The 25,436-nt window shown below is 52.4% G+C and overlaps 1 protein-coding gene across 2 annotated transcripts in view; it reads right to left on the bottom strand.

The window, feature by feature from the left end:
* Positions 1 to 355: 355 nt before the first annotated feature.
* The window catches only part of MYOM3 (myomesin 3), a 50,981-nt gene continuing 25,900 nt past the window's right edge, over positions 356 to 25,436 (bottom strand). For both annotated transcript variants that reach the window (XM_055574128.1, XM_055574129.1), the window contains exons 17-37: positions 24,523 to 24,644; positions 23,974 to 24,161; positions 23,614 to 23,740; positions 22,363 to 22,541; positions 18,062 to 18,176; positions 16,749 to 16,905; positions 15,929 to 16,038; positions 14,414 to 14,458; positions 13,332 to 13,468; positions 11,421 to 11,565; positions 11,222 to 11,281; positions 10,786 to 10,853; positions 9,481 to 9,591; positions 7,264 to 7,351; positions 6,724 to 6,762; positions 6,190 to 6,298; positions 4,893 to 5,056; positions 4,605 to 4,641; positions 4,413 to 4,435; positions 2,804 to 2,859; positions 356 to 1,841 (exon numbers count right to left, since the gene is read on the bottom strand). In XM_055574128.1, coding sequence (XP_055430103.1) covers positions 1,581 to 1,841; positions 2,804 to 2,859; positions 4,413 to 4,435; positions 4,605 to 4,641; positions 4,893 to 5,056; positions 6,190 to 6,298; positions 6,724 to 6,762; positions 7,264 to 7,351; positions 9,481 to 9,591; positions 10,786 to 10,853; positions 11,222 to 11,281; positions 11,421 to 11,565; positions 13,332 to 13,468; positions 14,414 to 14,458; positions 15,929 to 16,038; positions 16,749 to 16,905; positions 18,062 to 18,176; positions 22,363 to 22,541; positions 23,614 to 23,740; positions 23,974 to 24,161; positions 24,523 to 24,644 — 2,341 coding nt within the window. In that variant the 3' untranslated portion in view covers positions 356 to 1,580. The remainder of the gene's footprint in view (positions 1,842 to 2,803; positions 2,860 to 4,412; positions 4,436 to 4,604; positions 4,642 to 4,892; positions 5,057 to 6,189; positions 6,299 to 6,723; positions 6,763 to 7,263; positions 7,352 to 9,480; positions 9,592 to 10,785; positions 10,854 to 11,221; positions 11,282 to 11,420; positions 11,566 to 13,331; positions 13,469 to 14,413; positions 14,459 to 15,928; positions 16,039 to 16,748; positions 16,906 to 18,061; positions 18,177 to 22,362; positions 22,542 to 23,613; positions 23,741 to 23,973; positions 24,162 to 24,522; positions 24,645 to 25,436) is intronic.

The following is a 25,436-nucleotide window of genomic DNA, read 5'->3' as shown; positions in this document are numbered from 1 at the left end:
TCAAAAATGATCTTTCAGATTTGTTTTATGGATGAAAATCAAGGCCCAGAGAAAGGGGGGAAAAATGGCCAAGATCACACAGAGAGAGATCTTGGCTTCAAGCCTGGATGTGTTTGCCTCCAAGACCCACTCAGTTCTCCATATTGATTCCCAGCCAGGCACGGCAGGACCCCGGCCCCTTGCCCCCCACCGCCATCACTGAACACCTGGCCTGAACTGCACCTGTAGCTGCTGGGGGTATAAGCTTCCCATCATGCCTTGATGCACGTGTAGGTGGTAAATGCAGGAGTGATTCATTTTATCTTTAAATTCAGAAATCATTTCAGCAATCAGAGGTGGGTGTTATGTTCTGGTATTGAGAGTGTAGATGAGTTTTATTTTCTCCTTCATCATTTTCAAGGTTATCCAAAATTTTACAACAAACATCTCTAACTTTATAAATGCCCTCCCCTCCCCATCTGATTTTAAACAGGGATACTGGAGGGTGGTGAAATGCCCGGCTCTGTTCTGAGGTCCGGGAAGCAAGGCCAACCAGTATGTGTCCTGCCAGGCAGAGGCCCTGAGCTGGGAGTCCTGAAGGTCTGAACTCTGCAACGTGGTGTCCCAGGCCGCCCAGGTGATATCACCTCCACACCTCCCCTTTGCTCTCACCAGCCCCTGCTCCTGAAATCTCCTCCCATGACCATCACCAAATGCCACTCATTTTTTAGGACCTAACAACCCATTCCGCTAGCTCCATGAAGGTGTTTTAAAGCTCACCTGCCCTCGTTGGGACAAACACCTGCCTCCCTCCTCTGACCACCAGTGGAACTTTATCTGGACCTTCTAGAATTCCGATCATCTGGCTTGTCCTGGAGTCATCTGGACCCAGGTCTGTCTCTTCTCCTGGGCTGAGGTGCCCTTGAGGGTGGGGCCTACATATTATGTATCTTTGTGCTCCCAGTGCCATCCACAAGCCTGGCATATGCTAGACTTCAAATGAATGTTTGCTGAACTTCATCGAAAATATAGTATCCTCAAAGAGGGGTGTTGTGGTATACCCATTTATGGCTGGGCTCATTAGCCTCAGCACTGTTGTCAAGGTTGAATCTACGTGGCAGGGACCTATAATATTTAGCAGCTTTCCTGACTTCTATCCACTAGACGCCAGTGGACACCCCCAGTTGTGACAACCCCAAATTTGGACACTGCCGACTGTTTCCTAGGGGACAAAATTGCCTCCCATTGAGAACCAATGATACACGATTTCATAGAGTTTTCATAAAGAATCCCTAGGAGTAGGAATTCCCATTTGATAGATGAAAAAGGCCAGGCTCACGGAGAGTTTAGAGTTGAAACAGTTCAGCACGTAAATCCTCCAGTCCAAGTCCAGTCCTGATTCTGCAATCCTGGAGGCCTCCCAGCACCCCGTCTTTGCTTCTCCACTTGGGTGTGTCCACTCCACCCACTCCCATGCCCTGGGTTCTGCCCTGTTCCCTCCCCTCCAGTCTCATCCCTGTGGCCTGTGCCAGGCTGTGACCCACTGGTTGACCCTCCTAGTCCACACAGACTAGACCTCAGGCTGCGGTTGAATCCGACCGTCACATCTTCAGCACCTTTTCCTCCTCCCCATGCTTGAACACGCTGATGGTGACCTGGCCTGTCTCAGACCCGTACTTGTTCTTGACGAAGACACCGTAGCGCCCGCTGTCCTCACTGTTGACCCTCTCGATGGTGATGGTGACCTCTGTCCCCTTCACATCCATGTGGTAGCGGTCCAGGAAGGTGACAGGCTGGTCATTCTTCAGCCAATAGATTTCAGGGGCAGGATCTCCTGAGACGACGCAGGTCAGGCACAGGGTCTGTTTGAAAGGAACAGTCAGTCTCACCCTCTGGGACTAACCCTTGGCATCACCTTCACGCTCCCAGGGAGCTCCCAGTACAAGTTGCTCCTTGTGACAAGTTAATTGTGTGTGCTTTATTGTAACCCATAAAGTAATAACATGAAAGGGAGACATATTACTGCAGCCCCACATCCTCCATTCTCAACTTTATTCTAGAGGAATGCTTGCTAGAATCTCAGATCTTTATTACTTGAGCAGTGACCTGCCCTAGAGTGGCCTAGACTTTGCTTTATTGCTTTCTGTTGTACACTTCATTATCATTTTACCAGGCAAATAAGCCCGGATTGCTTTAACATAAAGATGTTAAGAATTGAGTTTGAAAATTCTCGGGAGAGCAGTCCTCAGTGCAGAGAACTGTAGTGTAAGGGGCAGATGCCCAGATTCTGGAGCTGGGCTGTCTGGGTGTCTCCCAGCTCTGTTCCTTTAAGCCGTGTGACCTTAGGTAAGTCTCTTAACCTCTCTGGGCCTCCGTTCCCTCAGTTATAAAGGGTGACTAGTAATAACACACTGTTCCATGTGGTTGCCTCCATGGTTAAAAAAATGGAACAGTGCCTGGTACAAGGTGAGCAACATGAAGACGCTAGCTGTTCTTTTCTAGAATATTAGACTTGCATAATTTCAGTCCGGAAAAGGCTTTTTTGGGCTTATCGAGTCGAACTCCTGTGGAAACTGAAGTTCAGAGAGGGAAGCCCGTGACATCCAGGGCCCCCTGGAGAGATGGGGTGAAGCTGGGGACAGCACTCCCCCCAGGCCACACAGCATACGTGTGACCAACGAGGGGTGGCCGCTAAGCTGGACTCTGGCGGAACCAGCCCCTCCGGCTCTGGGATCCACAGCGCTCTGTGGTTTTGTGCTCTTTGATGGATGCGGGAGGGAGCCTAGGGTGGGACTGCTGGCTGTGGGCCGGGGGACATCGGTACCTTATCTTCCATGATCGTGGCCACGTCTGGAAGCCCCCTCACCACCTTGGCACGATCTGGAAGGAAAAAAACGAGACCCCCGCCCAGTGATGAACCTTTACCTGGAGTTGTGGTTTATTTTTCAGCAATGCTTCTTTTCCTATTGGCATTGTTTGGGGTGGACATATTTAAACTTGTATTACGTTATTTCCTTGCCTTTACAAACAGAAGATAGAGGACATAATGTTTCTGTCATTGCCTTGAGGTTAATCTCATGGTCGGTGGTACCTGGAGGCAATAGTGAGGTGCCCTTCCCCTTGAGAACTGGGAAAGAAGGTGAATAAGATTGCTCTGAGCCTTAAACTGGCAAAGTGCACACAACAGGTGTGATGATCCAGCTAAGGGAGGGAACAGGAAGGAAGCTTTTGGGACACTGATTCTGGTCAAGGGAGGGGACCCAGTGGCCCCGGGGGTTGGGCAGGAAGACAGAGTGGCTGTAAATCACTAAGCAGAAAGCCAACATATCCCTTATGCTGAAATTGAGGCTGTGGGAATGGCCCCTGGATCACGATCAGGGGTATGCAAAGAGCCTTGAAGCAGTTGGTGTCCGCAATGGATGTAGGGGAGAAGGACTCTGGATCAGGGTTGGGGGGAGGGGGGGAGATGGACCTTCATGTGGGCTTACTGTTCACCAGGCAACAATCCACCACCCTAGACTCTGGACTTCACAAGTCCCAGCGACCACAAATGGTGAGTGCAGGCTCCCACTGTTAGGGTCCTGGGGTGGGTGTCCTGTCCTGCGACTCGGAATCCCAGGATGGGTTGTGGGACGGAAGTAATTAGACAGAGATGTGATGGGCTGAGTCAGGTCTTCAGCCTCTGATCCTCTCACCAAGGTGGGCCGCCCCCTGTGAAGGCTCCTCACTGCCCTTAGACCTCAGATGACTGACCCCTTCCAGATTTCAGTTACAAACAGCCTGCACTTCCTGCCAAGTGAGGACATTTGGGAACAAGAAGCCATATAGGGTTAATCCGTCCTCCTACACATGACCGCAAATGGTCGGTTTCCTTTCTCAGATTGTCCGGAGCTGCTTCGCTGTGCTGCCTGAAGTCTTTCCCTCTTGAAAAGTCCCATAGTGACTGCTGGGTCAGTGGGACCAGTAAGCCAGCCTCCTGGAACGGGGTGGTTTAGCACTGGCTGTGGGGACCTGATGAAGCTCCAGCGCATGGACTTGGTGGTGCCCCCGGGCAGCTCAGAGGCTGTGTCCTGGATTAGCTGAGACCCTAGTGCCCCGAGAGCCAGAACCAGCTTCAGCTTTAAAGTCGTCCCCTCCCAGACCTCGATCAGAAAGATCAGCGCAGCCTCGGTCCTGTCCACCCCTGCCTTCGGAGTCCCTCTGACATCAGCCAAGTGGATGCTGGGTGCATCCACGGTCTCAGGTGTCCTCGGACTTCTTATCCACCTGTCTTCATGCTGCCGCTGCCACCTAGGTCTCCTGGCAACTCTGTGATAGCCCAGAGCCACACAGCCGGGCAACCGGGGCTCCAGCTGCCTTGCCAGGAGCTGTGAGCAGCTGGGAAGTCATCCCCAACTCAGAAAAGGAAACTGCAGAAATATGGCTGGACTTACTCTTCTCAATGATGGCCAAGGCTCTGGAAAACAGAAAAGGGAAAAGGGCTTGGGGTTCCATCTGTTAAAGGACAGTCCTGCCCGCAGTTGGGGGAGGGGTGGTAGGGGAAAGGCAGATCCAGCCAGCTGCACCTCCCAGGAAGGGTCCTGTGTGCCTGCACCCCAGGGGCCTTGATCACACTGGGAACTTACTTCAGTCTCTGGTGCTCCGCCATGGCATCCTCAAAAGCTATGAGAAGGAGAAGGGGAACAGCTGCGTCAGAGCGTCCCCCCCACCACCCCTCCACTCCATCCCCCTGACCTTTGCAAATCACAGGCCCAGAGCCCAGCTATGACTGTTCCTCCTCTCTGTTCCAGCATTCTCTTGGGGGCAGTGCTAGGATTGGGTGGGAGATGGGAGTACCCCTCCCACCCCGCCACCAAAGACTGTGGGGTTTTCTAAACAGGTTTCCCCCAAGGACAGACGGGTGGAGAGATCACCTTGCCCGGAGAGATCAGCCGAGAGCTGCCGGACTTCCTTCCCAGCCGTGATCTCCAGGATGTATTTGCCCTTGTCTGAGTCCTTGGGGTCCAGGATATGGAGCCAGATCTCATCCAGGGTGGTACCAGCCCTCACCCGATCGCCACTCTCCAGGCGTTTCTCTCTGAACGTGAGGGCAAGGCAATGGTTAACAGGGCTGTGCCCACGACAGGATGGCTGCCTGCCCAGCTGTAGGCACCCCTGCCCCAGACTCCTCTCCTGAGGTTTTGTTTCCCGACGTGTGGGCTGACCATCCATGAGACATTCGATAAGTATCTACCCACTCATCCATTCATCATTCATCAAAGCTTGTGCCCGAGCTGAGTCTCTATTTGTGACACGTCCTGCAGGCTGGGACCTTGAGAAAATGGTGCTCCAGGATCAGTGGCCACCTCCCCCCACCCCACCCATGGGGGCCACTTCCTCACTTCATCCTTCTCCTCATCTTAAAAAACCTCCCAGGAGCTCTTCCCATAATAACTGGCCCCAAGCTCTTACAAACTGTATACACTCCCTTTCTTCTTTACTTAACTTTCATACCTAAAGACACCTGGCCCATGCCCCCAGTGTCGTGCTGCAAAATGACACTTCTGGGCTTAGTCACGGGGCTCAGAGACTCTGGAGAAGGAGCTTTGTTGTTCTGAAATTCAACTTGGCCTTGTTCTCACTCACATGACAAGTTTGAGTAAGTCAGTCTAGCCTACTCCCTAGAATGGGTGCAATAATGTGTGCTCCACGAGGCTGAGGTATGCCCATAAGAAGCACTGGGAAAATTCTGCTCCCAGACTCTCTGGGGTCACTTAGCTCCGGCTGAGTCCCTGATGCCTGATCCTGCCTTCAAGGCCTGGCCCTAAGTTAGCCGTCAGCTCCCCAGGTCCCTCTGCCTGCCTGTCTCCCCTCAGCCTGGCTGCCTGAGTGTGCTAAGGCTGCGGAGCCCCACAAAGGCACCATGACCCACGTGACCACCTGGTTTTCCTTCCTTCCTGAGTCCTTCCCTCCCTCAGTTCCCAGGTGCTGCTCTAAGACAATGGTCCTCCCGTGGCTATGGAGACACTGGGAAAATGTTCCCAGCACCAGGGTGCCCACCTTCCCTGGGGAGCCTCCCTTCTGTGCCTCTGACAGCTGTTCCCTTCTCGGGCTCCCTCTGTGGACCAGGGGTGGGGGTTGGGGGGTGGTCTCTGCCAAGCCCTTGGGACTGAGCTCGGGGGCGGGTTCTGGCTCCCTCCCTCCTGGGACTCCAGGGCAAGGCCAACCTACTTGTGGAACCAGGTGGTCTTCATGTACTTCACGTTGTAGTACTTGACCTTGCTGAAGAGCCGGATCCCTTCCTCCGTCCCCTGGATTTTCAGTGGGGTTGCAGAGAGAGCTGGGGGTGGGGGGGCAGAAGAGAAGGCTGAGTCTTCCCCAAGGCCCTTTGGGCCTCACATCTGGGGGGCAGCCAGCTCGCCCCTGCTCTGGGGTGCGGTGGGGGGAAGGCAAGTGTAGTCATGGAGCAGGAACGCCCCCTCCCCCGTACCCCACGCCCAACAGTCTCTGAGGTTGGAGTCTAAACCCACCCCACCCTCGCAGCTAAGGATGGCTGGAGGCCCCCCGGAGGCTCTGTGGCATCAGGACTGCTGCTGCTGCTAAGTCGCTTCAGTCGTGTCCAACTCTGTGCGACCCCATGGACTGCAGCCTACCAGGCTTCTCCGTCCATGGGATTCTCCAGGCAAGAACACTGGAGTGGGTTGCCATTTCCTTCTCCAGTGGCATCAGGACAGGGCTGGGCAAAAGTGGGTGGGGCTTGCTTACCACCGATCCTGCCCAGCTCAGTGAAGATGGCATCCAGGGCTGGAGGGAGAAGAGGGAACAGTCAGCTGATATGGGGGGCTCCCCGAGGGACATACCAGTGTGGGCCCGGCCTTGGAAAAGGCTGGTGGAGCTTATGAGCAGCTCTGAGGATGCAGGCGTAGGGGTGAGGAGGGGACCCAGGGCACTCCGTGATGGATGGGGTGGGGCCACGCAGATGGAGGACAGATGGGCTGACCTGATGATTTTCCTGCAGGCTGAGCCTGCCGGCCCGGTGAGGACCCTGGGGCCCATGTGGGGCAGAGCAGAGAACCCAGACTCCACATCACGAAGCCTGGGCTCGCTGTGGGGCAGGGCAGTGAGCGTGGGCTCCAGCATTACACAGGCCGGGCCCGCCCTGGCCCTGACCTGCTGTGCAGCCATGGGTAGGTCACTTAACCCCCCTGGGCCTCAGTTGCCCCCAGTGACACGGGGATCACAGACGGCATCTCTTGGTTCAGCAAGAGACCCTCCTGGCCCGTCTCTGACATCGCCAGCTCCTACCTTCATCTCTGAGGTCCAGGATGGTATCGTCCTCCCCTCGATCGTCAGAAACCTCTGCTCTGTAAACGCCCTGGTCCTCTTTGGACAGCTGGAAAGAAGGAGGAGAGAAGGCAGTATTGGCATGGGTTCCAGAAAGAGCGATGGACAGCAAATCAGGAGGTCTGGGCTCCAGGCCTGCCCCTAACTCTCCTCCCTGGGCTCAGTTTACCCCCCTGTGATGGGCCGTCTCTGGCTCCTTCCAGCTCCAGAGCTCTTTGATTCCAAGCTCTCGGCTTGTCTGGGCCTGGACGTGGGGCAGGGAGGCGGACCTGAGGGCAGAAACAGGTGCCCCCTTCCCTTCTCCCCTCCCCCAGGGGGATTCTGAGTCAGCTGCTTTGAGCAGAGCAGACAGTCCTCCTTGCAGAGCTGGGCTGAGCTGGGGGTACCCTCCACCAGAGCTGCCCTGCTTCTGGGGGGCCTGGGATGGAGGGGTCTCTCTGCATCTCTCAGAAGAGGTGTGCTTTCTTTTGCTCAGGACAAGGGGGTCCTTATTGTCACATGCTTGTCAACCTCGAGAAGCCTGGGTCAACACTCAGCAAAGCAAGAACTTGGGCTGTTCTTTGAAAGAAAGGTCAGAGGTCAACTGTGCCTTCTCATTACACAGCATCTCCCCAAGGGCTGGGTTGGGGGTGGGGGGGTGGGACGATATCTGCCTCCCTGACCCATCAAAGGGCCCCTTGCAACCATCTCCACATAGTGTGCTTTGAAGCAGGATCTGAGGCAGACACATTTCTTTAAAAAAAAATTATTTCTTTTTAGGTGGAGGACAGTTGCTTTACAATATTGTATTGGTTTCTGCCATACATCAACATGAATCAGCCATAGGTATACATATGCCCTCTTTCTCGTGAACCTCCCACCCATCCCAGCCCACTCCTCAAGAAGCATCTCTTAATCCAGGGATCAAAGGACTGAAAACCCAACAGTCCTCCCCTATGTTCCCTCCCCGCTCCTTCAGTGAAGGCTCCAAAGCCCCAGCCACATTCTGTGGAGGGTGTTTGGAGAGACTTTTGGGTCCACTCTCCAGCCTTGCATCTTGGTACTTAAACTCCCTGAGTCTCAGTTTACTCATCTGTAAAATGGTGGCATAAACTTTGCCCTGACCACATGCTACAGTTTCCGATCAAGGGAGATAACTTTTCAGAAGCCAGAAAGTTCTCGCACCAATAGGCCAGACGATTATGACAAGACTCAGTAGCAATTAAGCCCCTCCTTGACGCCAAGCCCAGTGGAAGGGCCTGCACTGTGATGACAAAGGCCAACTTGTCATTATTTTGGCTGAGATTTGAGCGAGGACCCTGAAATCATTAGTTCTTTCCTTGTCAGCAAACCTGCGTTTGCGCCGTGCTCCTTAGCACATGGGCCACAGAAATCAGTGGCAGGGCAGAAAAACATTGAATATTTAAGAACGAGCTTTGTATTTCTATCTTAACCAGGTCACACTCCTTTGAGGGCCCTGGGGAGGAAGTGGGTGGGAGAGGTGAGCTCCAGGCCTGCTTTGCTCTGCCCAGAACTGCCTCCCATGGAGACAGTCTTCCTGCCCCAATCTCAGGCCGCAGCAGCAGGAAGGAATCTCTGAGACAGCACCCTGCCTGACCCTCTCAGGTTACAGGTGAAAACTGAGGTCAGAGAGGGACAGTGACTAGCCCAAGGCCACATGGTCAGGGGCCGGGCCAGGACTGGAATTCAAAGAAAAGGAAAAATCAGTATGACTGAGCCTGTCTTTATTTACAATTTTGGTATTGCTTTCCCCCATGGTCTTTTGTTTTGGCATTAATTTGATTCTTACTATTGCCTAAAAAGGGCTTCCCTGGTGGCTCAGGCAGTAAAGCGTCTGCCTGCAATGCCGGAGACCTGAGTTGGATCCCTGGGTCAGGAAGATCCCCTGGAGAAGGAAATGGCAACCCACTCCAGTACTCTTGCCTGGAAAATCCCATGGACAGAGGAGCCTAGTAGGCTACTGTCACGGGGTTGCAAAGAGTCGAACATGATTGAGTGACATTATTTACTTACTTATTGCCTAAAATATTATTTATCTTGATTACTAAGCTTTTTTAGTGCCCCCTTAAAGAACGTGCATGAAGTTAGTGCCTCACTCGCCTCGTCTTGGTCCTGATTCCCTGCCCAGTGCTCCTGGCACCGCAACTTCATGAGCTCTCAGGTCAGGGCTGCACTTACCTCTTCGATGCAGAGAAGCCCTGCTCCAGTCTGCGGGTCGTACTGACCAGCTGGGAACTCTCTCTTCTGGAAGAACCACTGGAAGCGGGTTTCTTTCTTGGTGTTGGTCACCTGAGGAAGGTCAGGAGTGAGGAGACTCCTTCAGGCTTCCTCTTTTAAGTGAAGACCCAGTTCATCTGAACTTTCTTTTACAAAAATGACTTCCCCCCTCCCCTGCTCCCACCTTGCTCTCCCCCTAAATCTCAGCCAACTCCTTCCTCACACAGTATGTCTTCTCTGATGGCTTCTGGACTCTGGACTTTTGCTAATGACATTCCCTCTGCTTCTTGATCCCTTTCCTACCTTATTTTTCTCTGTAAATAGCTGTGTTACCTCCTCCAGGAAGCCTTCCTTTCTGCGCCCCAGAGTGCCCCCTATCATGAATAGTAAATTTCATGCATGTCTCCATCACAACACCAGGCATGCTGTTTGCACAGGCTCTTGCTTTGGACTGTGGGATGCTGGAGGCCTCAGGAGACCACCTCTTCGTTCTTGTAGGCCCAGGGCTTGCAGAGTGCTTAAGTTTGCTGAATGGATGCCCTTCTGGGAGTGCGCCGTCCCCTAGTTATCTAAAAGGCTGCAGGGTGCTGAGAAACAGCAGCACCTGGAGTCAGACTTGGTTAAACCCCGGCTCCAGGCTCTGCCTCTTACTCTGTGGTCTTGAGCTACTTCTCCACTTGTTTTTTCATCCTAAAGTGGGGATCCTCACGCCTCTCTCACAGATGGTTGTGAAGTAGATGAGATCAAATGACGTATAAAACGCTGGGCACAGTGTCTGGCGGGACACAGGGACTCCCCCTTAATCTACAGTGCGCTCTCTTTCTTCCAGACTCCTGGCCTCCGGACCCTCCCCCAGGGCAGCTAGGAGACCTAGCTCAAGGCTGACCTAGCGCACTCTAATTCACTCCAACTCTGTCTGCTCCTTGGGCTTTTGTTTTCTCGGTTAAAGGCAAAATGCCTGGGGCTACTTCCCCTACTTGGGATCAGACTTAGCGCCGAGTATGGAGTTTCCGGGGAGTGGGGCAAGACCGACTCTTTGCGACCCCATGGACTGCAGCACGCCAGGCTTCCCTGTCCATCACCAACTCCCGAGTTTACTCAAACTCAGTGTCCATCGAGTCGGTGAGGCCATCCAACCATCTCATCCTCTGTCGTCCCCTTCTCCCCCCGCCTTCAATCTTAAGACAGCCACTGGGCTTGGGGGAAACCACTGGTCTGGGCCCTCGTGGCCCGGGGGCAGGGCTGGAGGTGGGGGCGAGGCTTTGCCTTGCAGGTCAGCAGCACTTGGCAGTCGTCCGTGACCTTCCACTGCAAAGGCTCCACGAAATACGGACCTGCAAGGGCACAACGACACGCCCGGCGGTCAGAGCGCCAGGATCGGCTCGCGCGCCACCTGGTGGCGAGACGGGGGAAGGCACCTGGGGCGGGGCGCCTGATGCCCAAAGGCCCCTCGGATTCTGGAATCCCGCCCCTAGGCAGGAGGGGCCTGGGGTGAGGCTAGGGAGGCCCCTGGGGTGCAGAATTTAAGGAGGCGCTCACTCTAGGGGTTGGGCACGTTTTGGCACGAGGACACCACTGGCTCAAACGGCAGTGGCCCTCCCTCGGGACCCCAGCAGGACGGAGGGATCTATTAACCCACTTGTCCGGCGGTTCCCGAACGCTAGTGGCCGAGGGTTTTGGACTTCGTCCCAGCAGCTCTTACCCTGTTTTTTCTTCCAGTCTCTTCTCTTAGCATCTGCCGCCCTTAGAAGTTTGTCGAACTCTGTGAACACAGTGGGTGGGGAGGAACTGGCGTGAGCCAGGAGGAGCGCAGGTCAGGGAGTGGACTAGGGGGGCGTCTGGATGGACCGGGAGGGACCCCAGGGCTGAGAGCTGAGGTCGGGGGCTGGGGCACAGCTGACCGTCGTCCACCAGTGCCAGGGTGATCTGGTTCTTGGCTTTTCCGTCTTGGAGCTGGGCAGTGTACGACCCTTTGTCGTCCTCGGTCAAGTGCTGGATGATAACTTCCACCAGGCCCTTCTCTCGGACGAAATTGATTTTACGGTGCTGGGGAGAACAAAACACGAGAGTCTGTTCTGCTCTCTTCCAATTATAGGGAATTTGTGTTGTGGTGGTGCAAATCGGGGTGTAGTTGGACTTGGGGTGGTAAAGTTAGAAGACTTCAGGTTTGGGGAAGGGGTCCTGGGTACCTCTCTTCATGTGTATAGACACACCCGGCTCCTGAGAACACCCTGGAGCCCAGCGGGCACAGGAGAGTCTTGTGCCCCCGTCAATTTCAGTTCATAATAATCCCCCAATCTCCTACTGCGCCATACTTTTTTGGTTATTTTCTACTTTTTTTTTTTTTTTGCAGTTTAATAGGCAAAAGTTCCCCATAAAATTATAAAGGGTACTATAAAAATCCTGTGTGTCTGCTACCCAGAGTTAATACTTGTTTATATTTTGTCACATTCTAACAATTTTCAAAACGTTTTGTTTTCCACATTTAGGATCTTTTCCCCTCTGGCTTCACTTGTACTATGATTTGAGGGAACTCCTAGTTTTGTTTTGTATTTCTATAGTCTCAGTGCTGTGTGCTGAGTCCAGACTTTGTTACACTTCCTCTATCATGAGCCAAAGTCATGCATGCTTCATCTTTATGCAAAACTTTCTCTATCTTCTCAATTGTTCCTCCTGATCCTGGGGCAACCAACCCCATTGTACAGATGCAGAAACTGAGGCACAGAGAGGTGAAGAGAACTGTCCAGGGGCACACGGCCCACGGGAGATGAACATGAAGCTTCTGACATCTAGCCTCGAGTTCTTTTCTCCTCTGTCAGAGCCAGCTCCTCTCTTGATAACACATATGTAATGACGGCCACTTGGCCATCTGGAGATGGAATTCACAAATAAGATCATTTTATGATTAAATCTCTCATGAGATTGAAATTGGCATCTTTGTAAGTAAAAACAGTTGAGTATGGGCAACTTATATGGTTCAATTAATACAACTTGCTGCACAAAAAGATTTTAAAAAAGCAATGTAACACCACAACTATAATAGGAAGAGGAAATAAAAGTAATGCTTTTCAATACACAGATGCTCATATCACTCACTGGTGCTTCATGACTTACAGTGAATTCGTTTTAACTAAAGAGAAGTTAGAAAAGAAAACTATTCTGTATGGGGGAATTCCCTGGTGGTCTAGTGGCCCAGGTTCAATCCCTGGTCAGAGAACTGAGATCTTGCAAGTCAAAGCAAACAAAAACTATTCTGTACAAGAACAGGAAAATGAATAAAAGAGCACAGGATGGGGAACACATGTATACCTGTGGCGGATTCATTTTGAGATTTGGCAAAACTAATACAATTTTGTAAAGTTTAAAAATAAAATAAAATAAAAAAAAAAAGAGCACAGGTAATGTGGCTAATAGAATAAAACTATCAGTGTATGTTAACACTGCAAAAAAGTTTTAAAAAAAATTGTGTTTGTGTCTCAGAGTTAGGGTCTAGGCTTGGATACTTACAAACATGAATGTAGGTTTTTCATCTTACGAATGTTTGTCAGGATACTCAAAAATTGTGGGGGGCATGGGAAATTCTTTGTGGGAGTGTCCCTTGCATTGGCAAATGTCTAGCATCCCTGCCCCCCCCATCCCCCAGGTACTAAAATCCAAGTGTCCCCACCCCGACTCCTTCACTGTGACAGCTGAAGCATGAGGCTATTTCTGAAATGCCTACTAGGGGGACGTTCTGGCTGGTAGAGACCACTGCCAGCGAGGCCACCTCCTGGGCCAGGGACCTCATTTAGGGATTCTGAGCCCCCAGTTACCGGTGAGCTGAAGATTTCCTTCTCGTTGAAGATTAGATGCAGCTCAGCCGCCGGAGACAACTTTTCCACTTCCAGCCAAAGCCGCACCTCTCCTTGCTCGAGGATTTCAACGTTCCAGCCGGAGATCAGCTTGATCACTGGGAGATAGAGGTCAGGAAGGGGTGGGCAGGGCACCCTTCTCCCCTCCCCACTCCCGACAGCCCCACCTTGAGCACTGCGTGGACATGCCATGTGCAAAGTGCTTCAGAGTCTGGTGGAGACATAACTAGGGTGAGGGTCTGGGGAGGGTTTCCCACATTCAGTCACCCTAGATTGAATTCATCTCAGGTAATTCACCCTCCTCCTATGGCTTTGAGGCTGTGCTTCTCACCCTGGCTGGACACCAGAAACGTAAAGACTTTTAAAAAATATGTAATTTCATTTATTTCTCTTCATTTAGACATCATTTGACTTGCAAAATGTTGCAAAAACAGACAGAAAATTCGAGTATCCTGAACTTTCCCAAATCACTGTATATATTTTTTAAACCAGGAAATTAATATTGATACTATTCTACAGATATTGTTCAAATTTTGGCACTATTTACTAAGATGATTTTTTTTTTTCTGGTGTGGGATTCAATCTAGGATCCCACATTGCATCCATGAACTTTCAAAACACCAATATCTGGCTCCAGTTCCAGAGATTCTGACTTATCTGGGGCATGGCCTGGGCATTTGGATTTTGAAAAGCTCCCGGGGTGATTCCAGTATACACCCAAGTTTGTGACCCCTGCCACAGGGACTACAAATGCTACTCCTGGCCAATGGAGGAAAGGAGGGGTTTAGATGATCCACAATCCAAGAGGAAGAAGAAATCATTCACTCTGCCCTCCCTTGCACCCCACGTGCTCCCTGCTGGCCATTCTTTTCCCTTTATGGACTTGGGACTCCTTGGGTGTCTGACCCTCCAGCCCCAAGGTGACCCCATCCTCCCCTACCCCCTATCAGCCTAGTGTCTGGCTCTTGGCTGACTCAGCTCTGCTCAGGACACCCCACTGGGCCTGGCATGACTGCCCAAGTCTGGCGGCTTGGACCACTTACCTGGGTTTCTGATCTCATGGCTCAACTTCTTCAGCTTGTTCAGCTCTGGGACAGGGAGGAACAAGGAAGAAACCAAAGAGAATGAGATACCTGGGCTAGTGGGGGTCATGGGAACCGTTCTAGCATCCACACTGGGTGAAAGTCCTGAGAGACTCAGCTCGGGGTCACTTGGTTACCAAGGAGGTTAATGATGACTATTGCGAGCCTTGGCTCTGGGGCACCGAGGGGGCTTCAGGGGTTGCTGTAGGCCCCCTGAAATCGCTTATCCTCCTCGTCCTTCAAGACCTGATCAAGTGCCACTTCCCCAGAGAAGCACCTACTGTCTGCCAATCTCTGCATAATCTCAGTGATCCTCACACCATGCTGTGGGGGGTGAGCATTACTGTCTGCCTCCTGAGCCCCCTTGTTAATCCACTGTGACATGCTGTCCTAGAATCTGAGGGCCTGGCCCCTTCAATGAGTACTTCAGGCAACACGTGTTGGGGGCAGGTCGGCACAGCGCTGTCTCACCACTAACTGCTTCCTCGTGTTAGGTTTGTCTCTCGTGCTAAGCTGAACTCTGGACCTACATGGGTGTCTGGCACACAGCAGGTGCTCAGTAAGTACATGTTGCATGAATGAATTGGCAGAGGCAGAGCCCATATCTCATTGTCCCTTGTAAGGTTAGAGTCCAGAGTATGATGAGTCTGGACACACGGCAAGCATCAAATTCCAAACCAAAAAACGACACCCACTGCTTTTGTGGATGGTTTTATGCTTTTGTGGTTGGCTTTAGCTTGCATGGAGTCACGTAAATGTGTCTGCATAACAACATTGTTTCACTTGGGGTATCAGGGGTTATTACCCCCCTTTTACAGGTGAGAAAACTGAGGCCCAGAGAGGGATCATGACTTGCCCAAGGTCAAGCAGCCAGGAAATTGTGGAACTGGAATAGAAATCTGGACCCACCTGGCTACTGTGTCTTAACAAAATCAAAGGGCCCCCTGTGCATTCAGCAGGGAGGACCATGGCTGTCCCAGTTACTATGGAGACAGCAGAGGGTGAGTCTCCTGGACGATGGCTTTAGGCCCAGCCTCCCCTGTCTGGTGGCCATGGCGCCCACTGCTCCCTGTGGCCATCCTCACCCCTTAGACTGACTGCCTTCGGCAGCTTATCACTCCACTTACACTGTTGTTTTTTCAGGCTGTGGAAGGAAGTGAAATAATTCACTGGTACCTTTGCTTTTACCAATAGTAGAAAAAGGAAAGAGAGAGAATAGTATGAGCTCCATCAGGCAGGGGTTTTTGCCAGCGGGCTTTACTGATGTAATTCAGTGCCTGGGACGCCTCTGGCATGTGGTCAGTGCTCAACTGATACTTATTCATGGACCGGCTGACTGAGTGGGTGGCAGAGGACCTACTTCTCTTGAAATCTCTGCTTTACTCATTTTTGTGGCTACTTGCTGGCCCCTGGGGTATTTGTGTTTGGCAGTCTGGGCCTGTCTCTCTGGGTGGTGGCAGTGGAGAGGGACCTCACCATCCTCCGTCAGCGTGTGGCTTGCTGAGATGTCTTCGTCAGCATCTGTGACCACCACTGAGTAGGTGCCCAAATCCTCGAGGCCGGGATCTTTCAGGATGATCTTGGATCTGCAGAGTCAGCAGAGCAGAGGCTCTGAGAGGGGACTCGTGCCCTGGAAGCCTGGGAGCTGGGGAGTCTAGGTTGGCCTTGGAAGCCCTGCCTCCCAGACCTAGACCCTGGCCAAGCCAGGAAGCAGGGGCGTCTGCCTCCTTCCATGTTCCCAGGGTCCCCTCTCTAGAGCCAGTCTGGCCTGCCGCCCTCAATGGCCCTTGCTAGCCAGGCTCTCTGGAACTGTCTTCATACTGGCCACATCCCCCAGGCCTGCCTCTCCTTGGGCTCAAGTCATTAGCTTTGTCTCCTGCCGGACGGGGCCAAAGCCAGAGCTGCTACAGATGGAGGAGCAAGATCTGGAGGCCCTTGACATCCTAACCCCTCTTTTACTGATGAGGAAGCTGAGCCCAGAGAACTTCCAAGAGCAAGTTGCTGGTACCCAGGCTAGAAACCAAATCCTGAGCGTCTCCTTGGAAGCAGCCACATAGAGGCACATTTCTTGCAGAAAAAGGATCTCTAGATGAGTATCACCATTTCAGCCCATCTGTTGCCCTCTCCCTCACTTCTCCCGGAGGTGGCAGTCAGCATCCTTCACGGGAGACCATGCAGCCCCCTCAAGCTCATCATCGGGGGTCCTGCCAGGTGGTCTCACCTGCGAGCTTTTGCCCACTCATCTGATAACATCCGGGACCTGTGCTCTAGGTGTGTTGCCCCTCCCCTCACTTACTTGTTAGCCTTCTCCTCGACCTTGACCCTCTCTGGGTCCGGTGGGCCCTTGTAGTCTTTGGACCACTGAAACTCGGCAGAGTCGGGGGCCTCTGGGGCTTCAAAAGCCATGTAGATAAAGCCCTCGTCATCCACACCAACCTCGATCTCCCGGGCATCTGAGGGCAGGATTCAATGGAGGGTACCAGACATTTAGAAATAATAAACTAGGTAAGGCCCGTTCCCTGCTTAAAGCCTCCAATAGCTGCCCATTGCACTCGAATAAAATAATAAACTCTAGACTCTTGTGGCCTCCAAGGCGTTGCATGACCAGGCTCTTTCTCAGCTCAAATGTCACCTCCTCCGAGAGGCCCTTCTTGACTACTCTGGCTAAAGTAATGCCTACCCCACCCTATCACCCTCTTTCATTTCCTTTATTGCCCTCATCACTGACTTTTTCAGCATTTACTTGTTTACTGTCCATCCGTCCCCACCCCTGTTACTAGAGCAGGAACCTTGCTGTCTCATCACTGCCTCGTCCCCAGTGCAACGTGGGTGTCATCAGATACTTGCTGAATGAATAATTAAAAGAATGGGAAAAGAACACACTTTATAGTGAGAAGAACTGAGCGAGTCCGGCATACACGAGCTGTGTGACTTGGTCATTTAGCTTCTCCGAGCTACAAAGAAATCAGTTCTTAAGTGGGGACGGTGAGGGCGTCCCTGGTGGTCCAGGGGTTAAGAATCTGCCTGCCAATGCAGGGGGCACGGGTTTGATCCCTGGTCCAGGGAGATCCCACACGCTGTGAGGCAACTAAGCCCATGTGCCACGACCAAGCAGCTGGAGAGGAGTCCCTGCTCGCTGCAACTAGAGAAAGCCCTCGAGCAGCAATGAAGACCCAGTGCAGCCAAAAATAATAAATAAATAAAAATTAAAAGTGGGGACAAGGACAGCTCTCTCAAGGGCTTGTTGGGAGAGTCAGACAGTGTAAGGACCTGACATAGCATCCGGCCTGTGTGGTAGGAGGGGACCCCGGGAGGGAGCTGTGACTGCAAGGCAGGCAAAGCCGCACGGTGTATCTGAAATGCAGCTGGCTATTATTTTAAATATCCACGAAGAGTTGTAAGAGTTTAGGAACGTGGCATATCAAAGATGGAGGACCCATCTCGTAGAAAGAGACCGTGTGTTCAGATTTCAGGATCCATCTCAGGATCCCACAGAAATAAAGGAGAGTGGGGGCTGGGAGAGAAATGGGCAAGAAGGGGTGTAGAGGGGAGGGGAGGCCCAGCCAGTCCATCTTCCTGCTGCGGATCCTCCCCTCCCCCTCCCCCTACCTGGCTTGTCCTCCAGGAGTACCGGGTCGGTGGGCATGGATGGCTGCCCTGGGCCCGCTGAATTCACAGCCTGTACTTGGAACATGTAGGTCTTCCCCGGCTGCAAATCAGAAATCTGGAAGAAAGGAGGGGATAAGAGTGAGCCCTGAGGAGGGCAGAGGCCCGCCCTTCCTGCAGCTCTGGCCACGGCTGCAGGGGATTGACTGATCACCATCCACCCCAGGGGGGCAGGGGGAGCAGGCTGCCCGGAGGAGGGGACAGGTTGGGGGCATGTTGCCTTCCTGAGCTCCAGCTTCAGACAGGCATCTCCACTGAGATTACCTCCCATGCCTGTGACGCCCGGAACTCCATCTGCTTGGGGCTTAGCTTGCCATCAGCTTCCTCACAAGAAAACTCTTTCTCCTCCTGGGCCCCCCACCTCTCCTCCATCATCACCCCAGAAACAAGCTTGGGGATCATCTTTGACATCTTTTTCTTGAGCCCTAAACCTCTCATCAGCAAAGTTCCCATTTTATTTCCCTAACGTTTCTTTTTTATTTATTGATTGATTTTTGGATGCGCTGGGTCTCTGTTGCTGCCCGTGGGCTTTCTCTACTGGCAGCGAGCAGGGCTTGCTCTCCAGGCACAGTGCACAGGCTTCTCACTGCGGTGGGTTCTCTTGTTGTGGCGCAAGGCTCTGGACCGTACAGACTCAGTAGCTGTGGTACATGGGCTTAGTTGCTCCGTGGCATGTGGAATCTTTCTGGACCTGGGGTTGAACTCATGTCCCCTGCATTTGCAAGTGGATTCTTATCCACTGTACCGCCAGGGAAGTCCGTCTAACGTTTCCTGAATGGGACCTCTCTGTGTCCCAGCCATGCCTTGATTAAAGTGTTTTTTCTTTCACCAGGATTAGTGCAACAGTTTCCTAGATGGCACCTCTGTCTCTAGACCATCTTCCTGGTCTATAGTTCCCTCTACCAATCTTTCCAAGATGCCAGTCTGATTACACTTAACTCTTTCAGTGGCCTTCAGGGTGAACTTCAGATTTTGTGGCTTCGTACCAAAGTGTTCCTCATCCAACCATCTTCAGCCTTCTGTCTTCTTCTTCCACTCTGTGCCCCCTTCACTCCCTGACTCCTCAGGGTCCCCCATGCATCACATTGCTTCATGCCTCCCTGCTTTAACCCTCGCAGAGCCCTTTGTCTGGAATGCCCTCCCCTTCTCTTGGTCTAGCAGCTCCAACTCATCCTCAGCGTGGCAGATGGGACGAGTCCAGGAAGGGTCTCTTACCTTCCTGCTTGGAGCGCCCAGAATCCCTTGAACCTGCCTCGATTGTATGACATACAGTATTGTAATTGCCTGTTCCCCAAGGCCTGTGACTTGAGCCTTGAGCTTTTTACATCCAGGATCTAGTTCCCGGTCTGGCACTAAGGAGGTATCCAGAAGCGTTGAGTGAATGCTGGCCAATCATCCACAAGCAGAAATGCTGCCAAGTCACTGAAGCTCCCCGACCCTGGAGAACAGAGGGACCAGCCATCTCCTGTGGCTCTCGAGGGTCAGCTGTCCAGCACTGGCTGACTCTACCGCAGGGAGCCGGCTCCCATGGGTGCAGCAGCTGCAGAATCTCAGAGCATCCCATGGGCTCTCATCCCTCTGTGATTCAGTTAAGACTTAATATTATTGCTTCAAAATGAAATATTTTTTATTTTTTTCTGATTATGAAAGAAATGCATGCTTGTTGGGGGAAATATCAAAGCAATAGAAAAGAATATAAAGTGAAGGTTCCCCTGGTATTCCCACCTCTAGAGATGACCAAAATTGCCAATATTGTAAAAATCCATTAGTACTTGTATTAAATGCATATAAACCATGTTGTGGGCTTCCCTCGTGGTGCTAGTGGTAAAGAACCCTCTTGCCAATGTAGGAGACATAAGAGATGCAGGTTCGATCCCTGGGTAGGGAAGATCCGCTGGAGGAGGGCATAGCAACCCACTCCAGTATTCTTGCCTGGGAAATCCCATGGACAGAGGAGACTGATGGGCTACGGTTCATGGGGTCCTAAAGATTTGGACATGACTGAAGCGACTTAGCACTCAGACCACGTTGAAATGTGACACGCACCATAGTCTGCTTGTTAGCATCTTCTTTCCACATAGTTTTGGGCCTCTCGAGCATGCTTTTCTTTCCTCTTGGTGCTAACAGAGTGTTCACCTATGGTGTTGAAACCCACACACCCTCCTGCCTGCTGGTGAGAGATGCCTCGGGAAAATGAGTTGGAGAAAATATTCCCTCTCTCCTTAGAGCTGCAGAAGATAAAATTGAATACATCTTATGGAATTTTCCTTAAACCAAGGAGGCCTGTGAGACATGTTGTCTTCAGAGACAGATACTACCGTCTGGAAGCCTGTGATCCGATGGATTGTCTGTTAGTAATTTGTGTCTGTTAAGAATGCTACGGGCTTCCATTGTAGCTCAGTTGTTAAAGAATCTGCCTACAATGCAGGAGACCTGGGTTTGATCCCTAGGTTGGGAAGATCCCCTGGAGCAGGGCAAGGCAACCCACTCCAGTATTCTTGTCTAGAGAATCCTATGGACAGAGGAGCATGGCGGGCTACAGTCCATTGGGTCCCAGGAATTGGACACGACTTAGTGACTAAGTTATTACTTTGCCACCAAAGGTTCGTCTAGTCAAGGCTATGGTTTTTCCTGTGGTCATGTATGGATGTGAGAGTTGGACTGTGAAGAAGGCTGAGCGCCGAAGAATTGATGCCTTTGAACTGTGGTGTTGGAGAAGACTCTTGAGAGTCCCTTGGACTGCAAGGAGATCCAACCAGTCCATCCTAAAGGAGACCGACCAATCCTGGGTGTTCATTGGAAGGACTGATGCTGAGGCTGAAACTCCAATGCTTTGGCCACCTCATGCAAAGAGTTGACTCATTGGAAAAGACCCTGATGCTGGGAGGGGTTGGGGGCAGGAGGAGAAGGGGACAATAGAGGATGAGATGGCTGGATGGCATCATCGACTTGGTTCACATGAGTTTGGGTGAACTCCGGGAGTTGGTGATGGACAGGGAGGCCTGGCGTGCTGCGATTCATGGGGTTGCAATGAGTCGGACACGACTGAGTGACTGAACTGAACTGAACATATAAATATCCTGCTCTGTATTGTGCATTTTTTTAGCCACATATGATGGATATATTTTTGTGTCAAAACTTACATGTAGCTGTACCTTGTTGTATATACTATTGCTGCTCCTTAAACTCCCACAGTCTTTACACTCCCTGGCACTGAGTTCGCATCAAGGATACACTGTGATCTATTTAAACAAACCCATTGCTGATGGACGTTTAAGCTGTTTCCAGCTTTTGCCTTCATAAACAACACTCCAATGAGCGTCACTGTCCTGAGGTCTTTATGCATTTGACTAATTGCTCCTCTACAGTTCAGTCCTAGAAGCAGAATTCCTAGCTTAAGGGATGTGCATATCAAGGACTTTCCTGGCGGTACAATGGATAGGATGCACCCAGCAAAGGAGGGGACATGGGTTCAATCCCTGGTCCGGGAAGATTCCACATGCCACAGAGCCACTAAGCTCCGTGCGCCACAACTACTGAAGCTCACATGCCCCAGAGCCCGTGCTTTGCAGGAAGAGAAGCCACTGCAATCAGAACCCAGGGCACCACAGCTAGAGAGTAGCCCCTGCTCTCTGCAACAAGAGAAAACCCCCTCTCAGCAGCAAAGACCAGCACAGCCAAAAGTAAAGAATAAATGTTTTAAAGAGGGATATGCACACCTAAATGCTGCTGCTGCTGCTGCTGCTAAGTCACCTCAGTCATGTCTGACTCTGTGTGACCCCATAGACAGCAGCCCACCAGGCTCCCCCGTCCCTGGGATTCTCCAGGCAAGAACACTGGAGTGGGTTGCCATTTCCTTCTCCAATGCATGAGAGTAAAAAGTGAAAGTGAAGTCGCTCAGTCGTGTCTGACCCTCAGCGACCCCATGGACTGCAGCCTACCAGGCTCCTCTGTCCATGGGATTTTCCAGGCAGGAGTACTGGAGTAGGGTGCCATTGCCTTCTCCGAAATGCTGCTACACCTTGCTGATCACAAGTGAGGTTTTCGGGAGGAGTCTACTCAGCACAGAGCAAGTTAAGGCCAACTTGCCAGCCAGACCTACTGCCAACTTGCTGTGTGACCCTGGCTAAGCCACACCCCCTTTCTGATCCTCTGCTAGTAAGTGAGGGCAGTGACCTCTGAGGGCTGGTCCAGCTTTGATGTCCTGGAGTCCTGCCATATCCTGTGGCAGGGCGGGGACTCACCCTCAGGTGGGTGTCAGAGATGAGGTCTGGAGTGACTGGCTTCCACTGCTCAGAGCCTTCCTCCTGGACACTGATGCGGTAGCCTGTGACAGGTCCAGCCCCTCGGTAGAGAGGGGGCTCCCATGTCAGCATCAGGGAGGTGGCCCGCACCTCAGACACCCGCAGGTCGTATGGGGGCCCTGTGGGAAGATGGGTGAGAGAAAGAGGTGGGCAGCCAGGCAGCCAGCCAGACAGCCAAATGCCAGCCACACAGTCAGGAGGCAAGCGGGTGGCAAGTCAGCAAGCTTGTCCACCTTCCGGTCCCTCCCAGGCCTGGAAGTGCCTGTTCAGGGCCTGGTGGAGACCTGGCCTGCCTTGGCTTCATGGCAAAGCTTGGTCTGGCTCAGAAATAGAGTTAACTCTTCGGAGTGTGTCCAGTAGCACTTCCTCTGGGAAACATCCCTGATCCTCCTCATTCCCAGCCCCCACACGGCATTCATCTGTTTGATCTCTTTGGCATTTCAGTGTTTCATGTAGAAGTTCAGGGTGTGGGGTTCAGGTCCCAGCTCCACCCTTTCAGGCCATGCGGACTCTGGGAAGTTACTTCCCCTCTATGTTCTTGAGTCCTCATCTGTAAAATGGGGATGATAATAATTCTTATAGAAGAGTGCTGTTGTGAGCTTCAATGACAGAATTGATGGGAGGTGTCAATACACCTTAGTGTTAGTACCCAGTAAGTATCGGTTGTTTATAATGTTTCAGGCCTCACACAGAGTGACTGTCTGCCATTCAGGTAAAAGGTTTATGCAGAAACCGAACTGAGCTAAACAGAAAGGTGGAAGGCTGGCATCCTCCCTTCCTAAGTGGGAGGTGAAGGGCTACCTCATGAGAACGCTCATGTGGCTCTTTGTCCAGGACTGGAACATGGGACTTTTGATGATAATTCGGGGAATGTGCTGGGCAAACTGGAATGAGCTGGTCACCTAGCCGTGTGCCTTTGGGGTTTGGGATTGGCCTGTGGCGAGAATCAGAGCTCCAATGGAGTGCTGAGCTAGAGAGTTAATTTGGACGGGGGTGCAGGGCCAGTCAATGGCCAAGGTCAGGGCTCTTTTGACTTGCCTGGGTTACAACCATCTGTGGATAAGATTACGGGCCCATTGGTGGAAAGGGACAGGGGAAAGAGAGCAGGGCGGTGATGTTCATCTTCACTGGTTAGCTTTGGGGAGGGAGACAAGGACTGGTACTGGGCTTCGGCTCCTCCCAGCCGCTCACCTGGTTGGGGCATCGTCCACTCTTTACACTCAAACAGCTTGCTGGGTGCTGACAGCTCCCCAACACCTGCCCAGTTTACGGCCCGGGCACGGAACTCATAGAAGTGACCTTCATGGAGGTTGCTGACCTTGAAGAACAGAAACACAGACTGTGAAGGCCGAGGCTGGGGAGACAGAGGATCGAGCTGACAGCGGGAGGTCTGTGGGGAATTTCGGTGAGATTGGTCTGCTCCTGACAATCAGCTGGATCGTGCAGGCCAAGGGGCCTGAGGTCTCTCAGCCTCAGAACCTCCAGCCCCGACCTCTGGTCTCTGCCTGCGTAAGTCAGGACTGCAGGCCGGTGGCCGCCTTCCAGCCTCACCTTGCAAACCTGGGTGGGGACGGGCTGCTGGTTGACCGCGTGCCAGTCCAGTTCCTCGGAGTCGTGCTGGTCCAGGAAGTAACCCAGGATCTTGCCCCCTCCACGCCGCTTCGGGGGTTTCCATCCAATGACCATTTCATTTTTCCCGCAGTTCAGGAGGGCGAAGTCATATGGCGCAGACGGTGTAGCTACAGGGAGGCAAGGGGGTGAGGGTCACTGCTCCCAGGGCATGGCCAGACTGGGCAATGGGGCCCGAGGGACGTAGTGAGCCTCCCCTGGTGGGTGCCCACCCTGCTCTGGGGGCGCTGACTTAGCCGGCGGTGTCCCTTGATAACTCTGACTCTGCTACACAGAGGACACCTGAGCCTCCACGCTGGTCTCAGGCCACCATTACTCTCTCCTCAAAGGATCGGGTGGTCAGGGGGGCTTCTGCCCTGTGGCCTCCGGATTGGACCCTCCAAGAGATGGTCAATAAGCCCCCAGCTCTCTGCCCAGGCCACGGCCGCCCACCCCCCAGGCTTGCAGGCTGCACCTGCCCTGTGCACTCACCCAGAGCCTGCTTGACCCTGATGGGTTCGGTGATGGCTGAGCTCTCCCCGACTCCGGCCTCGCTGACGGACCTGATACAAAACTCATACTCCTTCCCCGTCCTTAGCCCGGGAATTGTAAACCTGGGAGAGAAATGTGCTGCCTTCAGGGACGGCCAAACAGTTTGGAGACATCCCTGAAACTTCTAGAACAACCTTGTGCGGGATAAGTGGCCCCCAGCATGGCAGGATTGGAGGGCCTCAGTCCTCACCTAAAGACCTTGCCCCTGCCCCCAAAGTGATGCCTGCATCCTAGAGGGTGAGGTCCTTAAGATTTTAAAGGCTGTGACTTCTAGAGCCTGTCATTAAAGTGCAAACATGCTGGGGACTTCCCTCGTGGCCCAGTGATTAAGAATCTGCCTTGCAACGCAGGGGACACAGGTTCAATCCCTGGTTGGGGAACTAAGATCCCACATACCACAGGGCAACTAAGCCTGAGTGCCACAATTACAGAGAAGCCTGTGCACCATGGCAGTAAAATTAAAAAAAAAAAAGCAAATATCTTGGGAAAGGTACCATTTGAAGGCCCAGGTAGCCAACCCCTGAACTGAGCAATCTAGTAGATCGCCAGGACTTTGGGCCTCATCCTGGGAACATGTGTGGTCTTTTTATCTGTACAAATGCTGTAACTCTAAAATAGAGTCCCTTTAAAGACCCCCAAAGAGAATCATCAGCCAGAGACATACAAGGATACTCTGGCTTAGAGAAAAATGTCCTCCCATCCTTTCCCTTCTCAGTAAGACCCCAGACTGTGAACCCTTCTCCACTTAACAACATTTTCCTGGAGCAAATCTTGTTCTATAGGGAGCCTCTCTCGGTCAGTTGACCTCAAGGAGTTGAATGTTGGAAGGCTGGAGAGGCCCTTATGGATCAAAC

The sequence above is a fragment of the Bubalus kerabau genome, chromosome 3 (assembly GCF_029407905.1).
Source record: "Bubalus kerabau isolate K-KA32 ecotype Philippines breed swamp buffalo chromosome 3, PCC_UOA_SB_1v2, whole genome shotgun sequence".
In the NCBI taxonomy this organism is placed as follows: Eukaryota; Metazoa; Chordata; class Mammalia; order Artiodactyla; family Bovidae; genus Bubalus; species Bubalus kerabau.
The sequence above is the reverse complement of the archived record's forward strand: the minus strand, read 5'-3'. Positions and strand labels throughout refer to the sequence as shown.